The 21,257-nt window shown below is 41.2% G+C and overlaps 1 protein-coding gene across 3 annotated transcripts in view; it reads right to left on the bottom strand.

Annotated features, from left to right (window-relative positions):
- Positions 1–21,257, bottom strand: part of BACE2 (beta-secretase 2) — a 114,768-nt gene that overhangs the window by 35,226 nt on the left and 58,285 nt on the right. For 2 of the 3 annotated variants that reach the window (XM_082458822.1, XM_082458820.1), the window contains exons 7-8: positions 17,562–17,711; positions 13,486–13,654 (exon numbers count right to left, since the gene is read on the bottom strand). In XM_082458822.1, the coding sequence (XP_082314948.1) occupies positions 13,486–13,654; positions 17,562–17,711 (319 nt within the window). The remainder of the gene's footprint in view (positions 1–13,485; positions 13,655–17,561; positions 17,712–21,257) is intronic. The other variant, XM_082458821.1, reaches the window with a different exon arrangement.

Here is a 21,257-nt window from a genome sequence, read left to right as displayed (position 1 = left end):
TGGGTTCGAGCCCTGCTACGGGAAGATCTCACGTGCCACGGAGCAACTAAGCCTGTGTGCCGCAACTACTTAGCCTGCACTCTAGAGCCCACGAGCCACAACTACTGAGCCCACGTGCCACAACTACTGAAGCCCGTGTGCCTAGAGCCCATGCTCTGCAACAAGAGAAGCCACTGCAATGAGAAGCCTGCGCACCGCAACGAAGAGTAGCCCCCGCTTACCGCAACTAGAGAAAGCTTGTATGCAGCAACAAAGACCCAATGCAGCCAAAAAAAAAAAAAAAAGGCAGAAAGAGAAAAAAGGGAAAGAAAGAACAGATAAGATAGAGAAAACACATAGCAAGACTGCAGACTTAAACCAAACCATATCAATCATCACATTACATATAAATAGTCTACACTAGGGGTTTGTGGACTTTTTCCATAAAGGACCATGTTAACATGTTAGGTTTTTTGGGTCATACACGATTTCTATCACATATTCCTTTCGATTTTTTTAAACAACCTTTTAAGAATGTAAAAACCATTCTTAGTTCATGGGCCATAGAAAAGCAGGCTACGTGCCAGATATAGCCTGCTGGTTGCTGTTTGCTGAAGCCTGGTCTAAACACCCTAGTTGAAAAACTGAGATTGTCAAACTAGATAAAAAGCAAGACCAAACTATAGGCTGCTTACAAGAAGCCTACTTTAAATGTAAATACTCAATTATGTTAAAAGTCATAGGATGGAAAAAGATGTATCATGCTAATGCTGATAAAAAGAAACCCAGAGTGGCTATATTAATATCAGACAGAGTAGATCCAGAGCAGAGGGTTATCAGATAAACATGGTAGTTTCATAATGATAAAATGTTCAATTCATAAATATGACATAATTTCTGCCTCTAGCAACAGAATTTCAAAATATGTAAAAGAAGAATGGTAAAAGTGCAAAAGGAGGAATAGACAACTTCACAAATATACTCAGAGATTTCAACATCCTTTTCTCAATAATAGAGCAAGGAGACAGAAAATAAGTAAGGATACAGATAACCTGAACGATTCTATCAATCAATTTGACAATTACAGAATACTCCACCCACACAGCAGTATATACATTGTTTTCAAGAGCACATAGGACATTTACCAAGATAGACCGTATTCTGGGCCACACTACAAGTTTCAATAAATTTTAAAAGATTCAATTCATACTATGTTCTCTGGCAACAGTGGAACTATACATCAACAACTAAAAGATAGCTGGAAAATCCCTAAATATTTGGAAACTAAATAACACATTTCTAAAAATATAAAATGTCTAGAAAAAACACAGGAGGAAATCTTTGTGTCACTGAGGTAGGCAAAAAATTTCTTAGCTCTAACACCAAAAAGCACAATGTATAAAAGAAAAATACTGATAAATTTTATTTCATCAAAATTAAGAACCTGTCCTCTTTGAAAGACAATATTAAGAGACTGAAAAGACTGGGAGAAAATATTTGCGAGTCACATTTTTGATAAAGGATTTGTATTCTGAATATAAAGAACTCTGAAAACTCAAAAATAAGAAAACAACTCAATACAAAAATGGGCAAGAAAATGTGAAAAGACACTTCACCAGAGAAAATGTGTAAATGGCACATAAGCACATGAAAAGATGTTCACGACCATGAGTCATTAGGGAAATGCAAATTTAAACCACAATAAGATACAACTACCTACCTATTAAAATGAAAAAGATGGACCATATCAAATATTGGTGAGGATGTAGAGGCACTGAAACTCTCATACACAGCTGGTGGAAATGGAAAATGACATAGCCATCTCTGAAAAACAGTTTGGCAATTTCTTAGGAAGTGAAACCTATCCCTCTCCTATGACTCAGCCATTCCACTCCTAGGTATTTACTCAGGAGAAATGAAAATTATGTCCAAGGGCTTCTACACTAATTTTCAGAGCAGCTTTATTTATAATAGCCAAAAAAACCCAGAAACAACCCAAAAGTTCAACAGGTGAAAGGGGTAAACCAATTATGATATATCTATGCAATTGAGCATTGCTCAGCATAAAAATGAATGAACTACTGATATATGAAAAAAAAATCAATCTCAAAATAATTATGCTGAGTGAAAGAAGTCAGACAAAAAGGAATGCATGCTGTGATTCCATTTATATGATATTCTAAAGAGTGAAAAGTAATCTATAGTGACAGAAGGCAGATCAGTGGCTACCTGGGGTTGGGGTCGGAGGCAGCAAGGGCTGGGGGGCAGGAAGGACAGAAAAGTACAAGGAAACTTTGGGGCAAGATGATGAAAATGTTTATCACCTTGTGTGTGGGGATGGTTTTCAGGTTGCACACCTAATGTAAAACTTACCAAATTGTACCCTATAACACAAACGGCTCATTTCATACCAATTATATCTCAATGACGCTTTCAAAAAATCAAAAGAACAAGGCAGTCAAAAAAGTATGTCAAAGAATAACACATGTGAAATGATTGCATTTAGGTTAAAAAAGAAAAACAAAACCAACGCCAGCTCTGCTAGGTACCTAGGGATTTTAGTATTTTAGTACTGTTCTTCAAGTGGAACGCCCAAGTTTATACATGTTTCCATATATGAGACACACACACATCTGCCTAGATTTATGATGGGGTTACAGCCCAGTAAACCCATGATGAGTTGAAAATATCATTAAGTCAAAATGCATTTAATACACCTGACCTACTGAACATCGTAGCTGAGCCTAGTCTACCTTAACAGTGCTCAGAACACTTACATTAGAACACTTACATCAGCCTACAGGTGGGCAAAATCATCTGATACAAAGCCTATTTTATAATAAGGTGTTGAATATCTCCTGTAATTTACTGACTACTGTATTGAAAGTGAAAAACAGAATGGCTGTCTGGGTACAGAATGGTTCTAAGCGTGTCATCGGTTGTTTACCCTGGAGATTGCGGGGCGGACTGGCATCTGAGGCTGCCGCCGCCCAGCATCCCAACAGCATCGACAGCATATTGCTAGCTCAGCCGAAGATCAAAATCCATACCTCAAAGTAAGCTTTCTACTGAATGCATATGGCTTTCACACCATCACAAAGTCAAAAACTCTCAAGTCAAACCACCATAAATCTAGGACCATCTGTACATATATACAAATACAATAAAAATAGTAAAAAAAAAAAAAAAAACCCCAACATCATCAAATTTTCTTTAATGTACATGTATTATTTTTATAATCAGAAAAGTTATGTATTTTTTTAAAAGTTTTTGAGAACTAGCCCCAATTTAAGGTTGTCAGATATAATGTATTATCTGGAAACAACAGCCTTCTCACATTTGCTAACCAGCCACCCAATGTTAAAGGAAAGTTGATTTTAAATTACTTCTGAAGAGTATTTTCTAGAAATGCCATTCACTGAAAAGCCTGTGCATTTATTACACATACTACTAATTCTGTGGTCACAGAACAGATTTTCACTTTTCACGTTGGATCTATTTATGAGAGGCCATAGTGTGCCGTGGCTAAGAGCATGGTCCCTGGGGGGCAAGTCCTAGTTGCCGCTTCTGAGCTGTGTCATTTTGGTCAAGTTACTGAACTTCTTTGCCCCGCAGTTTCCCCATCTGTAAAGTGAAGCCAATAATAGCAGAGTCTTGTTGTGTAGATAACCAAGTCAATAGGAGTTAAGCACTCAGCAGGGTGCCTGGACTAAGGTCAGTGTTTACTAAATGTCAGCTGTTAATACACTGTTACTTTAAATTCTTTCATCAAGGACTTGGGTTAAAATTTTAATTATGCATTTTCTGTCTTGTTTCCTAGAAGGTCAGGACCCAGCTGATAATGAGTGCCTGAGGAAGACAGCTCCTTTACCAACTATAAAAATTATAGTGGTCGGGTCTTTTCCACCACAGCATACAAAATGAAGTGACCCATCCCCTCCCATGGATTAGTTGGTACTGAGATGCTTTCTGAGTGGACGTGCTTTACTTGGAAGGGTGTCCTGGAGTTATAGGACCGGTGCAATGGATTCAGTACCGTTTTGCTCTGCAACCATGTGAAGCCACTTACCATCCCAAAGCCTCAGTGTTCTTTTCTGTAAAATGAGGAAGCAGGGCTGCCTAATCTATGTCTTTGGGGGCCCTTGGCTTTGGCATCTTTTGGTTGTACTCTAAGTAGATGGCAGAGGCATATCTCTGAGACTCTGTTCTTAACAGCTAACTTTCCTATTTTTAAACATGAACCAGAATATCCAGTTTCAACCTGCCGCACAGAAAATTCACAGTTAAACGGCTGCCACAATCCATGATGTGTCTCAAATTGTCTAAGCTGAAATCTATACAGTTCTTGGGTGCTAAATGTCTCAATCTATAAAAAGAGATGGGTGGTGTTTCAGAAGCTTTGGATACATTAAGAGAAAGTTGTCGATTTTAACACGCTACTATTTTCCTAGCTATAGAACATTTGGTCCAGGCAACAGAGAGGCAGGTGAATGTGCTCCAGCCCCCGGTACCTGTTCCAGGTATGTGCGACTATGTGCTGCAGACCCAGGCTGGCCATCTCCATGACACGCCACGACTGCCACCTTGTTTATCTGGCTCTGATCTGAGACGAGAATAGTGACTGTCCGTAGGAGTGGAGGGTGAGTTGAGGAGAAGCAGGGGCAGAAGAAGAGAAGCATCTGGGGATCTTTTTCCAAAATACCCATCACGCACCCACCCACCGCCATTCTTGTATACCTTGGCTGAAAAAAGAGGTGAGGATGTAGACCATGCATAGTTTAAAAAGCTCCCCAGGAGATTCTAATCAAAGAGCTCCCACTCACTGCCTTCTTTTCCACCCCAACCCTTATAGAGAAGCCTAATCCCGTAAGCTAAGTGTTGTCTGACAAACACAGATTATTATGAAAACCAAAATAAAGACACTAGGGGAGAAGGGCAGCTCCCAAAGATTTTCAAGTTCTGGTTGGTGCAAAGGTAGAACTTCCTCCTGCTATAACACACAGAAAAGAGGACAAAAACAACCCTTAATTTTAAATTTGTAGCTGAGCTCAGAAATAGGCCCTAGGGCTGGGTTCCAATTCCCAACGAGTTGGAGGTGGACAGAAGACTTGACCCCAGCACCAAGGACAGGGGTGCTAGAGATGACATGCCAGCAAAAGTCTGGCCCATCAGTACAGGGAGCCAGGAAAACTCTACCAACAAGGAAGCCTGACTCTGTCTGAGGTTTGAGGAGGGTGGAAGCTGAGGGCAAGAAAGACTGTCCCATGAGAAACAGAACCTCAAAACCAATACCTCAATCATGGCCGCCATCTAAATTTACACAACTTGGTGTAGAAACACTATACTTCTCATGGTTTGAAAAACACTCAACAGAAAAGTGCAAATTGCTTTATAGGAACATTTTTTACAACCCAAAGTGCACTGAACTCTCTCAGATTGGGAAAAAAACAAAAAAACAAAAAAACACTCTCACTAAAGATAAGCTCACAACAAAAAATTACAAACCAAGTGAGAAGAAAAGTCCACCAGGAGAGAACAGTCAGCAGACACAAAAACAAGGAGATCAGTTCTCTATTAATGATAGAAAATACAACAATCTGCTTGCATTATACAACAGCTGTGTTTAAAGGGATTAAAAACTCACTAAAATACCAACAAGATTATTTCTTTAACTAATAAGCTGATTCAAAATTTCATAAAGGAAAAGAAAATTAAGAATAGCAGGGAAGTTCTGAAAAAAGAACAGTACAAGGAAACTAATACTATACAACATATCAATGGAACAAAATAGGGAACCCAGAAATAAATATATATCTCCCAAATATTTACTCGAATTTGGTGTGCAATAATAGTGGGATTTCAAATTAGTCAAGAAAAGATAGATCATTTGATAAATGTTATAGAAACAATCTGGTAGTCATCTTGGGGAGAAAAGATTTAATCTGTACATTCTATGCCAAGGGAAATCAAACATAAAAGTATATACTTAAATAACTCACAAAATAATTTTAGTGAGAAAGGTAATTTTAAAAGGGACATTAAACCCAAGAAACTTAAAGCAAAAGACTGATATATTTACATGCATAAAAGTAAACATTTTTTACACTAAAATTCATCAGAAGCAAAGTTTAAAAATAATTTCCGATTGCGATATGAATTTTAGCTTTTCTTTCTCCAGACAAATGAAGACATAAAGAGCTCTTAAAAATTGACACCAAAAACTAAAAACCCAACAGAAAAAAATGGGGAAAAGATAGGAGTGGATAGATCACAGAAAAGGAAAAACAAACACCCTTAGATATATGAAAAGAAACTCAACCTCACCCATATAAAGCAATACAATTAAAACCGTACTGAGATAATCTTTCTTCACCTATCAGATTGGCAGAATTCCCCAAAGTGTGTCACTATTTTGGTGAGTCGGACTGGAGAAACAGGCCATCACATACATTGCTAGAGAACTAGTATAGTCAGGTATTAGCGAGTATAATCTCTATGGAAAGCAATGTGACAATATTCACCAAGATTACAAATGATACACCCTTCAACCCAGTAATTCTATTTCTAGTTATCCAACCTGGAAGTATACTTTCTTATCTGTGAATAGACATATATAAACGGTATCCATTGCAGCACTGTTGTAACAACAAAAGATTAGAAACAACATAAATGCCTATCAATAAGGATTAATTAAACAAATTAGGAAACACTCATACAATAGGAGATCATGAGGCTCAAAAAAGTAATAACGAGGGAAGATTTTATGTACTCACGTGATTGAATCTGAGAGAGTGGGGTGCTGTATAAATCAATGTACCTTTTGAATATTACCCAGCCGTTTTTTAAAATTAAATAAAAAATGATAAAGGAGATAAAGGAAATACAAGCCACAACAAAATTATTACAGGACACTACAGAAAAGTAAACTAGTACATTTGAGAAAGTACAAAATAGAATTTCTGAAAATGAAAAATACGGTCAATATAATTTAAAACTCACAGAATAGGTTAAATAGATCGAACACAGCTGAAGAGAGAACTAGACCAATATAAGATGTACCTGAGGAACCTACACAAAACGCAGCAAAGAAAATATGAATGAAAGGTCAAGGGTTATGGAGGAAATAACAAGAACTCCCAAAATTTATTTCATAGGAGATTAGACGAGAGTAGAAGAATGGGTGTGGAGATACAGCTGAGAATTTTCTAGGGTTGATGACAAAGAACATGAGTTATCAGAATCAGAGAGCACAATAAGTCTTGAGCAAGATGAAAAAATAATCTATATCTAGATATATCATGGTGAAAGTTCAGAACACTAAAAATTTAAAATAAAAGAAGTCTCAACAGCACCCAGAGAGAAGGAATAGATTACCCTTAAAGGTATAACAACTGAAACTCACTGGCCTCTTTTCACCAGCAATTATGAAGCAGGAGAGTAATGAAACAGCATCTCCAGAACACTAAGGGAAAACGGTTGACCTAAATTCCACACACAGCTAAATTATGATTCAAGAGGTGTGGCAAAATAAAAATTACCTTTCACAGACTTTTATAAGAGAAATCCTAAAGTACATTCTGCAGCAGAAAGAAAATTGCTGTGTCGTGTCCCAGTGAATGGAAAGATGACCATTTATTCATCCATTCTCCTTTGAAGGACTTTGGACTGTATTTAGTTTGATGAAAATGATAGTTTTATGTAATTATCATGAATGCAGCACTTTGGTTAGTTTTATGGATAAAGCTGTTTCTGGTCAAGTCTTTCAGTGGACATACACATTCATTTCTCCTTTGCATATAGCTAAGAGTGAAATTTGCTGGGTCACTGAGTAGGAGTATGTTTAACATTAGTAGAAACTGTTGAGCAGCTTTTTTAAGTTCATACTAAACAATGTCAGCAACTAGGAATCCCTTAATTGAGGATTGGAAGGGACTTCCACAAACCTAACCTATCCATTATGCTCAATGGTGAAGTATTTTAATCACCCCCATTAAAGTAAGGAGAAATGTCCATCACCATTTTCTGTTCAATAGTGTCTCTAAAAGCATCAGAAAAAGAAAAATAACTAAAAGACAAAAGATTAGAAATGCTAAAAAGCATATTATTTGCAGATCATCTACCTTTCCAAAGAGAATCCAAGTGATTCTAACAACTTTAAAAAACGGAGAATTCAGCAAGGCGGCTGGACGCCTTGTGTAGAAGATTACTACACAATAAAATGGAAAGCCTGTATACCAAATAATCCATTAGAAAATACAATTTTAAATAATCTCATCTATAATAACAGTAAGCGCTAAGAGGTATTTAGTAATAAGTATACGTGTAAGACCTTTTTAGAGAAAACCACAGGACCTTGCTGTAGGACATCAAAGATGACCTAAACAAATGAGATTTAGCACATTCATGGGGGAAAGACTCATACAGTAGAAATTTGATGTCTTCTCAAGTTAATCTATAAATTCAATGTAGTTCTGATCAAAATCTCAATATGATTCTTCAGGGATCTTGACAAGCTGAATAACAGGATAAAAGTAGCCAGGACAATTTTAAAGAAGAATAAGGAGAAGAGTCAAACACCTACCAGATATTGAATCTTATTATAAACTACAGAAATTAAAACCATATGTTATAGCACAGAGATACACAACTATCCCTGTGGGGACAGAATAGAATGCTCAGAAATAGACCCAGATATATATACATGACAAAGAAATTATTAAAATTCAGTAGGTACCTTGCAAAAAATATTTAACCTGAATCTAATCAAGCCTCTAGTCCTAAGTTTCCAGGAAATATGAATATGATATTAAACAAAAATGTTAAATGATACCATCAGGAAATACTCGAATCTGAGTATGATACATTCTATAATACAACTGGCCTTCAAAAAAAATAAAAGCTAAGGAAAACATTTTTGGGACAACTGGGGAAATTTGAATATGGCTTAGATATTATATTAGGTAAATATTGTTACCTTTTTAGGTGTCATATTGATATTATGGTTAGGTAGGAGAATGTACTTATTTTTAAGAGATGAACAATGAAATATTTAGGGGTGAAATGTCATGATATCTGCAACTTATTTGCAAATGGTTCAGCAAAAAATATATGTATACATATACACATACTGATACATGGCAAAATGTTAAAATTAAGTCTAGATGGTCAGTATGCAGGACATTATTGTATTATTTTTAGTCTTTTTTGTATATTAATTTTTTTTACAATAAAATATTGAAAAAATCAGTGGGAAAACATATTCAATAAATGATGCTGAGAAAATTCAGTGGCCTCATAAAAATTAGATTCCCACTTCACATTTTAGAAGAAAATGAAACAAAAGTATAAAGTACCTTTAGAAGAAAAATAATCTCTATTTTTTTAGAGAAAGGAAGAATTTCTCAAATAAAGTACAGAATAGAAGCTATAAAAAGGGATTAGTAAATTTTGCTTCATTAAATTAAAAATGTAAATAAAAGACACAAAAACCAAGAAAAGCCAGAGAGATTAGGAGAAAATATGTGCCATGCATATAACCCAGAAAATTAGTATCTAAAATATATAAAGAACTTATGTATGTCAATAAAAAATAATTAGAAAAATGTGCACAAGCTGTTAATAGAAAAATTCACTATCGGAGAAAAAGCTTAACCATCCCATAAACATATCAAAAGTTATGTCATCTCAGGAGCAATTAATTAAAATGTAGCACTATTTCACACACATATTGGCAAAAAAGAAAACAAAAAACAAATATGATAATACTTTGAGGGAATGAAAATTCTTGTATAACTTTGGTGTTCCAGCTACTTGGAAGACAAATTAGTCAGCAGCCAGTAACACTGAAGGCTGGCATAGCAAATCACCTAGAAATTCCATTTCCAGAAGATCTCACTCACGTGCACAGAGATGTTCAACACAGTTGAAATATCAGAAACGACCCAAATGTTACTCAAGGCCAGAGTGGGTAAATAATCTGGGTATACTCTCACAATGGAATACTACATAGCAGTCAAAATGAATGACCTAGTACTCATTTCAACATGGAGATTCTACCAAATGTAAAGTTGAGCAATCAGGGCAAGTGGACAAGGAATATGTATGCACAGCACGAAGGCATTCATATAAATTAAAAAATACCAAAACACCAAAACAAACCAACCTATGTTTTGGTATAGGTACTCATTTATAAGTATACAGTAGGCAGGTTCTAAGATGACCCCCAGCGATCCCTGCTGCCTGATATCTACTCCGTGTAGTCCCCTCCCAAGTAGTGCAGAACCAGGGTTGCTCTGTGTGACCAGAAGACCCTCTCTCTGGGATCACTTGCTCTGGGGTGATCAGTGTCCTACCCTGAGGACATTCAGGCGGGCCAGTGATGAGGTCCAGATGGTGAGGAAAGAAGACTCCTGCCAACAACCACGTGGGTGAACTTGGAAGTGGACCCTCCAGCCTTCAGGTGGCTGCAGCCTCACAAGAGACCACGGGCCAGAACCACCAGCTACGCCCCCTCTCAATTCCTGACCCTAGGCACCTGCACAAGGCCATGGAATGCTGCTAAATTGGGGGTAACTGTTATACAGCAATGGATAACTAATCCAAGGTAGTTATAACCACGAAGTGAAATGATAAGTGTGCGGTAATTAGGAGAAGAATATACACAAATTTCAGGGTAAAGAGTAATTCTGGGGAAGGAATTGGCATGGGGCTGTATTTATTTTTATTTCTATGAAAAATTTTTGAAGAAAACATAACAAAATGTTAGCATTTGTTCGATCTGGGTGTTCCCAAGTGTGTACATAATAACATGATTTCTAGCAATTGAAAACATTTTGTTATTTAAAACATGCTATAACTTAAAAATAAACACTTTTAAAAAGAAAAAGAAAGGCAGGGTATCTCTTCCACTTACTGTGGTGCTTTATTGAGACCACTGTCTAGCTCCTAATTGCTGCCCTGAGGGAAGTAATTACTTTAATGGCTAAACAATTTGCACTAAAGTGGAGACATATCAGAGTATATTCCCACTGCTGGTAAAATCTAATGTTTAAGTACCAAGACCTTAGGTACATTTAAAAAAAAATAGCCCCAAAGAAGTTGTATAAGAGCACCTAACAAAGAATTCATGATGAAGTGCAAGAGACGGTCTGCTTAGAGACACTTAATATTAAACTATTTCCAACCGTAATTCACTCGGGAAACATACGATGATTAAGCTCTCTGAGGTATTAAGTAAAGTGGACGATATAACAGCTCTTGCCATCGTAGCCTCTGCTTTAATGGTATTTAACAAGAGAACAGAAATTGTGGGGAAATTGCTGTAGTTCTCAGGTCCTCTGGGTTAGAAGAAGGGAAACAGTCACAGTTGGGAGATACAGTGGTGTTCCAGGTTGTACAGTCCCAGGTAATGCTACAGAGAAAGCTCTCTTTCAGTGATAATCTAACAGGTTGAAAGAGTTAATACACAGCTGAAAGGTAAACATTTACTCATGACTAAGATAAAAAAAAATGTCAAGTCTCAAGGATTCCAAGCCTGTTCACTAATACAAAGAAATCTGCACTGGTATTTAAGGAGATATATTGCAAGATATCAAATACGTACCTGGGGTTAGATGATTTTATTTATATAGAATATGAATTGGCCTAATACTTAATTTTTGCATTGAATATTTCTCTTTTTCTGTTCTCCAAATTGTTATTTTACTTCGTGGGAATAGACAGCGTGTTTTTTGTTGTTGTTTTTTTTAATTTGTGAAATTTTTATTCAGCTGTTGTAATTTTAAGCAGAGTTTATTCTCTAATACCAAATAATATATGCTTACACTTGCTTCTATATATTTAGCTATCTAGGTAGATGGCATATCCCATATAGAATACAGTGGAAGCACTATAATAAATATATTTCTTATTATAGAAAGTGTCCAAAAGATTACACCAAGACTGAAGGATACCAAATGTAGCTCGTATCTAACCTTTTCATTGGCGCTAAGTAATATTTACCAAAATTATTAAGTTGGATCTATTTTAGCATCCAAGACAGACATATCAGACTATCATTGATAACATATTTAATAATACATTTAAATTTAGAAATTTATTCAAATTTTCAAGTTTTTCATGAATTCTTCAGAATTAGACATTCTAGTTCTACATTTTTTTTTTTTTTTTTTTGAAACAAGAATATGAAGCATCACTTACCTGCTTTATTTACTGGGCCTCTATTTGAAGACCACGATTTAGGTAGTAAGAAATAAGAACTGAAACTTCACCTCCTGAATAAATCAGCTGTGATCATTTGGCATTTTGCCTGTGTACCCTCACCTCCCCTGCTTGCCTCCAAACCCCTCAGCTGGTTTCAGATCAGAGTGAAGGTCTGGTCCGAGGACAGGCTACCAGCATGGTCAGCCAGCGTCCCTGCCTGTCATACAACTACATCTAATGTCTAAGAATTTTTTCTTCCTCAAATTCATATTCCCTTTCCTTCACTACATGGCAGTCTTGTATTTCACTACAACCCTTGATTTTCTTCTGTTTTATCTTTTTGTTGTCAGTTCTTTTTCTACCTCACATTTCTTGTTCTCCCCCTTAGCATGTTACCAGTACAACTTGGGGATTCCCTTCTGTTCCTGACCCCAAATCCAATGTACTGGGACATTTTCAGTCCTCTGAAACCCTACCCTGAGCGCGGCATCTCTCTCGGCCTCCGCCCTGGTGCACGCGCTTTCTCCATCCCTCCAGCAACTCCATCTCCTGCCGCTTCTGTGATTTGCCTTCTCCTCGCTAGCTTGGGCTATCAGTCAGAAGTACCTGATCTTCCCTCTAAACTGTGTACTGTGGGAACACTTCATTTCAAGCAAGCTGCTGACTCTGTGACATTTCCAAGTGGAAGGGGTTTAACCATCCTATCAACTTTATTGTGCTCTCCTGCTTTCTCTGAAGATCCACACAATCCTCAAGCTAGACTTCACCGAATAATGCTGCTGTGTCACCCTCATAGTATCTCTTCAAAAAAATACTATGAGAAAAATGCACTCACGATTTTAGGATTTCTAGAAATAGCAATGACAGGCACTTACCTCTGATTTCATAACGAGGATATCTTTGAGGAAGAAAATACACACAGCTTATCGATGCATTTTCTTTTTTATTCATTTTGCTTTTACTGTCCAAAAACTGTAATTCATCCCCAAGGCCCCACAGAGTATTTTTATTCCTGGTATGAGATGCCGTCTTAAGTTTAATACGAGAGATAACTGCAAGGACTAACATTTATTGCACATTTGCCATGTGTCAAGCACTGGACTAAAAGTCTGACATGCATTATTCTCACTTCTTCCTCTCTGCAATCCCCCAGTACACTTTGAGGATAAGACTTTGATGTCTGAGATAGGCATGAGTGAAAGAATTCAATGGCAACTGATTCATCATCAAGAACTGCTTCCAAGTCAGTTATCTGACATCAGGTGCTCTTGTGAGGGCCCCCTGTCCAATTCAAGCATCGCTTACCTGCACAGGGGCTGGCCGCGAAGCCCACCCTCTTCCGAGCTCTGTCAAAGACCACATAGAAGCCCTCCATCACGGTAGCACCAATCACCAGCGCGTTTGTGGAAGGTGAAATGCCGAATCGGTAACATTCATAATTCAAGCCAGCCCCCATCATGGGCTGAATGTAAAGCTGTTGAAGAGGAAGGAGCAAACAAGAAAAAACACGAATCAGGCAATGTCACAAAATTGTTGAGGCTGCCGTGTGCTCAGACTCTCCGAAGCGCCCTGGGAGCTACGGAGAACGGAGGGGATGTTACCAGCCCTGCCGTCCAGAGGCTGGGACCATGTGCCTGGTGATAAACACTGCCGAAGTGATAGGAACATGCACACCACCTCTGACTGTACACAGGTGCGCCCCTCCAGGAGATGTCTATCTGTCCGTCCATCCATCCGTCGTCTACGTGCTCAACACTTACTGAGCACTTACTAAGGCCTAGACGCTGTCCTCAGTACCAGCAATACAAAGACGAATGACAGCACATGCTCCCTGCATGATCAAAACGTGCATGGTCAAACGGACACGTGAGGAAGATGAACATCAGTGCACTTGCCGCGTGCAGGGAAGACCGGAGGGAAAGGGGTCTCAAGGCATGAAGGTGAGCAAGGACACGCCAGGGTTGTTCCCAGAGTCATAACCTTCTGGACGTCAAGCAGCTGCCATGTCCAGGCGGTGAGTCCAGCAGTTAGAACCCTGCACTGATTGATGCCTGTCTGTAAACCCTTCTTCAAGGCAAGGAATCATCCTATTCTTCACTATAGTCTTGGCACCTAGGCGTCTAGTATATGCCGGGCACATAGTAGGGCCTCGGCAAATGTGTATTAAATGAATGAGCTTGAGCAGTGTGATGAAATAGACAGCTTCTCCTGAGGGTCAACGTAAATTAAGAAAAGGTGGAAGATACACTCGGCTACCACGGAAACACTTCCATTTAGGGCTCTGTAAGCAGGTCCTAGAACACACAAACACACACTCCTACCTTTGAATGAACTAATTCCATAATGAAACCCCCCAAAATCACCAAATAAAATGCAAACGATAACACTGATACAAACATGATGCAAACTGAGTTTGTATCTTTCCCTCTGTCCTTTCTGTGTGTGTGCCAGTTGACTCCCAATAAAAATGCCAGACTGTAAATTTTGTAACATGTTGGGAAAGCTCCAGTATTGCTGGGTCTCAGAATAAAATGCCTGCCTTCTAACTAAAACAGCATAAATAGACAAACTGGTGGTATTTAGACTGAAACTATTTATGTTTTTAGGATTATACGAAAAAAAAATCAGAATTTCCCTGTGGGCTGGGCTTGGGGGCTTCTTTTTTAGACAGGCCAAATAGGATTCAGCCCATGTGTTTCTGGAAAATAGTTTGGGGATGGACACACTGTTTTTTGGCATGACTCTTCTGCACTAGCAATCAATTGCCCATCTACTGCTGCTGATGCCTGAACGGTCCTGGGTAGGGGCCTCATTCTAAAACTTTGGTGACAAGGAGCCTTGATGATTGCCCTGAATGTTAGGAAGGGCTTCAGTTGGGCAGAGCTGGGGTGTTAGGAGGGGACCCCCAGCGCTGTTCCCAGGGGTGTTGCTTGTGAAGTTCTCATCGGGCAGTGGTTCATAACTGCCATCCTTTCTCAACAAGGCAATGGAAAGCAAACGGGATTGGGACGGTGAATAAGAAATCAGGAAAACACGGGAAAGCAGATTTTTAAAAAGTGAAACTGTGGACATGTCAAAGTTAACCAAAAGATATCTACAGTCTTGTAAGTGAGAATAAAACTGAATTCTTATCCAGAGTTATGCAAATTAAATGCAATACTCCCAAACATCCCTCATTATATCTTCACGCTCACCCAGTGCTCAGACCTAAAAGTGGCTGACGGTCCCCAGTGGACCTTCAGCTCTGCCTGCCCTGGACATAATTATAGATTTCCCCCTGAATGCCCGCTTTCCTCCTACTTCTTATGAGTCCCTGACTGTCGACTCACCCACATGCCATTTATTCTCCAGTTCACATTCACCTTTGTCCTCAAGCTGGATTTCAACTTTAGTTACAAATCGCATTGATGAAATAATGTCCACATTTTGCTGTTGGGCTGACCAAAATTTAATCACAAAGAGCACATTATTTTAAAGATGCTGAAAACATATCATTCTAACATCACTCTATGCAGTGCTGTTCATCCAAGGATATTGCACTCTTCTGAAAACGTCTTTGGCAAGTATTATTATCTCTCTTTTATAGTTAAAGAGACTGACACAGAAAGGGCTAAGTGATTTGTTCAAAGTTATAGTGTGAGTCAAGGGCAGTGCTGAGAATATAACTCAAGCTTCCGGCTCTCAGCATATGTGTCCTCTGTTGGGCTGTATTTCTCATAAAGCTTTCAATCCTTTCCCCGACAGCTCTCCATTTCTGGAATGCACTTCCCCCCATATAAAGCTGAGAATGGGGAAAAGCCAAATTATCATTTACTTTTTTCTTCTGAAATTATTCCTCTTTCCCTGTCCCCCATTCCCACTCCTTTATCCCAAATTCAGCAAATTGCAACAAAGACACATTGATCTGTCCATTCAACAAACAGTTATTATTACGCACCACCCTCTACCACATGGCAGTGCTAGGGAAGGAAGGATGATCTTTAAATCTCATGGTTCTCATCTTCAAGGAATTAAGAATTTAATGGGGGAAGAAATATGTGTGTGTGTGATTAGAGAAAAAAGAAGTCAAATGAAAAAGCCAAGGGCATAAACTCTACCCTGAAGATATGATTCCGGGCCAGATGAGTAGACTAGAAAACATGCATTATGAGTTTGAAGGGCAAGCTCACAAATGGGCCATTCTGCTCAGCAGAGGTTCAACAAAGAGGGGTTGTTTGCACTGGGTCTTAAAGGATGGAAAGAATGTGGATACACAGATGGAGTGGGGAGGAGGGGGCATTTCAGGCAGGGGGGTTGGCGGAAGCAAAGGCGAGGAGATGGGAGCGGGCACCCAGTGCTGGAGGAGAGCCACCAAGAGTGGAGGGTCAAGGGCGCGGCAGGAAATACGCTGGGGAGTCAGCATGGGTCCCGTGAGGTCACGGAAAGCCACACTGGCGAATGAGGCCTCCAGGACTGCAGTAGTGGGGTGGAGAGCTGTGGCTTAGCAAGATGATAGTTTTAGAAGGAGGAGAGGGTGGGGTTGTGTGGAGGGCATGCTGGAGGGTCCTGAGGTGGTAGTGAGAGGGGATGTAAGTGAAGGCTCTGGGGATGGAGAAGGGGAGGAAGAGGTTAGACACATGACGGGGGAAGATGGAACTTGGTCTATTTAACAAGATGCTTAGGACGAAGGAGGAATCAACGATTTACTGAATACGGAAAAACTGATGTTTCCATCTCTGAGCATCCAGCGTTAGTCTCTATTCATAAATAAATCAGAAGTAAACATATATTGATGTTGTGGTAGATTCTGCAAAAATGGCCTCAATTCTTAACTTTCCTTGTAGCCTCACCATTGTGATGTGACCTTGCAGCTCTTCCCATTGGGAGGTGGTGTCTACGTCCCCACCCCGGTTATCTGGGCTGCCCCTGGCCTGGTTTGGGAAACATTGTGCAAGAGGTGGTGGCCAGTCCCAGGGCCTCGACTTCAGGAGCACCTGCAGGTTTCTTTTCTCTCTCACAGAATCCTGCTGCCACTGTCTGAGGCAGCTGCTGGGTGTTGAGAGACAATGGCCCCATCTCTCCACCAATCGAGCCACCAGATACACAAGTGCGGCCTTCGGAGATCACCCTAAGCCAAGTCCAACCTATCCCTGGCCAACCACCAGCTGACCAGAGACCATGTGAGCAAGCCAGCCAAGACCAGCAGACCTGCCCAGACTCACGAGCAGAAATATAAGCTCACTGATTAAAGCCGCTGGATTTTGTGGTTGTTTGTTACGCAGCATTATCGTGGCAATTGCTACCTAATACAGGTGTGATATCGAAATGCACTCATTGTGCATGAAGTGCTTTACTTTTGCACGTTCCATGTTAAAAAGAGAAAACACAGTCCAAGTTCATACCTGAGGCAGGATAGTTATGCGGAATGATCTGCTAGAGTTCTCGTCTCTCAGGTAGATGGAGATTTTAGGGAAATAAGACCAAGGTGTTTCAGAATTTGTCCAGCATGCCAGCTGGGACCCCGTCCAGAAACCATCAGAGAATTCTGGAATCTAGACAAAACAAGATCACATGACAAACAATGACGAGTCTGGCACAACAACAGGAAGCAGCTCTCAGCTCTCTCATTACCTTGCCAGATGCCCATGGCGATAAACACTGCTTAATTTGGATGCAAAGCAAGACATCAGTCCTCTGGAAGAGTGATGGTGATGAGAAAATCACAATTACTAAAATTACCAAGGCATGTGGAAGACTTACTGGTATTAGGCAGCGCTAAGAGCACTTCCCAGCACTAAGTACTTTAATCCTCAAACACCCGCATCAGGGCAGTAACATCATCCCCTCCACTTTACGGATGAGGAAACCAACGCTCAGAGAAGTGAAATAACTCGCTCAAGGTCACACTGTAGTAGGCAATGCCCTTTAGAAGAGAGACCAGATCTTAAATGTGGTGCTCAAGGCCCTTTTGGGCATCAACTTCCCTATAAATTCCCTGAGCCCAGTAAGCTTCCTACTGGTGCAGAGCCCTGCGGGGGCTCTCTGCTCTTCTGGAACATCTTTCTCCTCCTGCAGATCTCAGCTCCAATGCCACCTTGTCCAGGAAGCCCTCCTTGACTGCCCCCCCCCCCACAGTGCTGGAACTCCACCATATATCTCTCCTCCTTGGCCTTTCTCCTTGTAGCAGTTTTAATTTTAAATTTATTGGTGTGATTGGTTAACTTCCGTTTCTTGCACTAGAATCTGATTCTTCTAAGGACACAGGAGTGCTGTCTGCTCCCCCATCTCCTTCTCATAGCCTTATCACCTGGCCCACAGGAAAGACTCAGGGAATGTTCGTGGGTAAAAAAATGAATGGCCGAGAACGCAGAATGTTTGTTCACCTGTGCCTCTCATCCGGGGACCAGAAGGCAAGGCCGACCATGCTTATCCACTAACTGCTGAATCTGCAAGTTAATTACAAATTACTTCTGTGCCTTCTCAGCAGGCCCAGTGAAGTTTCCAGAGCAGGCCTGCCCTGTTCCTGCCAGCTGCCCGAGGGAAGGACTATGTTGGATGTGTCTCTTTTAACACACCCAGCACACTGCACTGCTCAGGTCAGAACTAGAGGAGCATGTGATGGGGGAGGAGCTAGGAGAGCATGTGACAGGGAGGAGCTAGAAGGGCATGTGATGGGGGAGGAGCTAGGAGGGCATGTGACGGGGGAAGATTTAGGAGGGCATGTGATGGGGATGTGGGGTGGAGCTGGAAGAGTGTTGACTGGGAGGAAGGGGTACCTGTCCAGGTCCCGGAGGAAGAAAGCACATGAGCTGAGTTGAGGGGCAGGTGGGCGTCAGGGAGACGTGGTGGGGAGAGCAGGCAGAGCATGGAAGCTGTCCCACGAGACAACGTGATGGCCGTGGAGGCTGGCACTGAGAACAGGAAGGGGCAGGAGATGAGGCTGGGAAGGACCCAGGGGCACCATTGTGCATTTATCAGAGATCATTTATCAGGGATCTGAGCACTGTGGCACATGGGGTGGGATTAAGGCATCCAAGCGGGATTTGTGTAGGTCACTGGTTCTTTGAGTCTAACCTCCAGGGAGTCAGCCTGGGCTGGACAGATGCATTTGAAAGTCAGTGACCAATGGGTGGGAAGTGATGGTGTGGCCATGGATGGGATCGCTTAGGAGAGGGTACAGGGAGAAGAGAGGGGCGCAGGACCCACCCTGAGACAGGGACCAGCAAAGGAGACCCCCATGAAGAGGAACACAGGGATGAGAAGAGGTCCTGGGAGGAGGGTGTGACGGAAGCTGAGAGGACAGGTAAGGGAGGTGAGCAGGGGCGCTGCAGAGGTCAAGGAGGATAGGACGTGAGAAAACTGGGTGTCCCTGGACGAATACGGAGTGAGAGCTGCCTGCTCAGGACCTCGCAGGCACGTGCCGCCGCGCTCGGGGCAGACAACCGGGAAGAAGCCCCTGCGGCCTCTTCACCCATCATAGGTTCTCCACTGAAACTGTCAGGGCCGACTTGCAAAGTCTCTAATGTTGGCCTTCATAGATTTGTACATTTTATAAGAATGAAGCCAGCTTGAAATACGTATCACAGGGAAGAACCCCTTGCTGGATGAGTTGAGAAGGGGTGGGGCAGTCATTTTGCTGGATTCCAGGAAAAGTGAAGCGTGACTAGGGCTGCACAGAGGGCACAGAGCTCCAATTTCCAGCTGAAGAATGAGGCTCAGAGGGGCCAAGTAACTTGCCTAAGAGGCACAGCTCAGGACTGGATGGGGGACCGTCTGCCTCCAAAGAGGTGCCTGCAAGTCTGGAAAGCCTCCCTGGGGGCCAAGCCTTGTGTCCTGGGGGAGAGTTTAGACATTCGGATCTTAGAGTTGAAAGTCAGAAGACAATTTACAGCAGGTATCATCCTACTTCTGGGTTTTACAGAGGGAGAAGCACTGGGCCTGAGCTAACAAGGGTGCCACAGCTGGGCAGGAAGGAAGCCCAGGTCCCCGCCAAACACAGAACTCCCCACCAGGCTCATTTAAAAATACAGACCTACATATAGCACAGGGAACTATATTCAATATCTTGCAATAACCTATAACGGAAAAGAATCTGAAAAAGAATACATATACATGTATAACTGAATCACTTTGCTGTACACCTGAAACTAACACAACATTGCAAATGAACTATACTTCAATAATAAACAAGAACTACGGACCTACAAACCATTCATTTCTAAAATCCCATCTGAAGAATCTAGGCCCAGAGACAGAGCACGGCATCTGTACGGTGTTTAACTCTTCAAAGCCGGTCCTCTCCTTAACTAAGAGAGAAAACCCAAGCCAAGAGAGCCGGCTGAGATGAACCTAGCAGAGAGAAAGAACACGCACGTCTCTGGTCCACGCACAATGAGACACAGACAGTTTCCACCCTTGCTGAGCTTTCCCTGCTCAAGACAAACATCCTCCCCAGGCCTCTCCCTCCTGATGGAGGCACTGAAACCAGAGGATAATTTTAGACTCGGCAAACAAATTTTGCACTCTCGTTCCTTCTCGTGCTTTAATTACAGTCAGGCACTGCTGAACACATGCTGTGCTGCCCTCGGGAGTGCGAGCGCCCCTCTGCCACAGTCCTGCTGGTCCCCGCTGAAGTCACGGACTCTGCAGAGACCCAGGCTGGTCACGGGCTTGTTGGAGTCACACGCTCACGCTGCTAGAATGTCCTTGGGACGGTTGTAAAACACTTAGAGCTCAGAATAGTACATTTGAAGGTGCTCATATTAATTTCACTGAGGACATTTTTACCCTGAAAAAAAGCAGCATATTGCTCTGCATTTCTAGCACAGTCTGGTTTTCAGCCAGTTTTCTAAATTTAAGGCACTAAAAATGTTACCGGCCATGTTTTTCTGATTCAGCAGATATTAGACACGCAGTGGACAAAAAAGGCGGACATTGCTCTGCCTTTCTTGTCCGCGGCTCCCTGGACCTTTCAGTTCACAGAGGACCTCGGTGTTGTTTCTTCCGGCTTTCCCCTCTGTATTCTTTTGATTTGCCTGCTGCTTTTCCTACAGCGCTTCCAGACTTTTCAAGTTTGGGTCCAGGACAAGCAAAACCCT

Source organism: Balaenoptera physalus (genome assembly GCF_965194825.1).
Source record: "Balaenoptera physalus genome assembly, chromosome: 4".
NCBI lineage: Eukaryota > Metazoa > Chordata > Mammalia > Artiodactyla > Balaenopteridae > Balaenoptera > Balaenoptera physalus.
The sequence above is the reverse complement of the archived record's forward strand: the minus strand, read 5'-3'. Positions and strand labels throughout refer to the sequence as shown.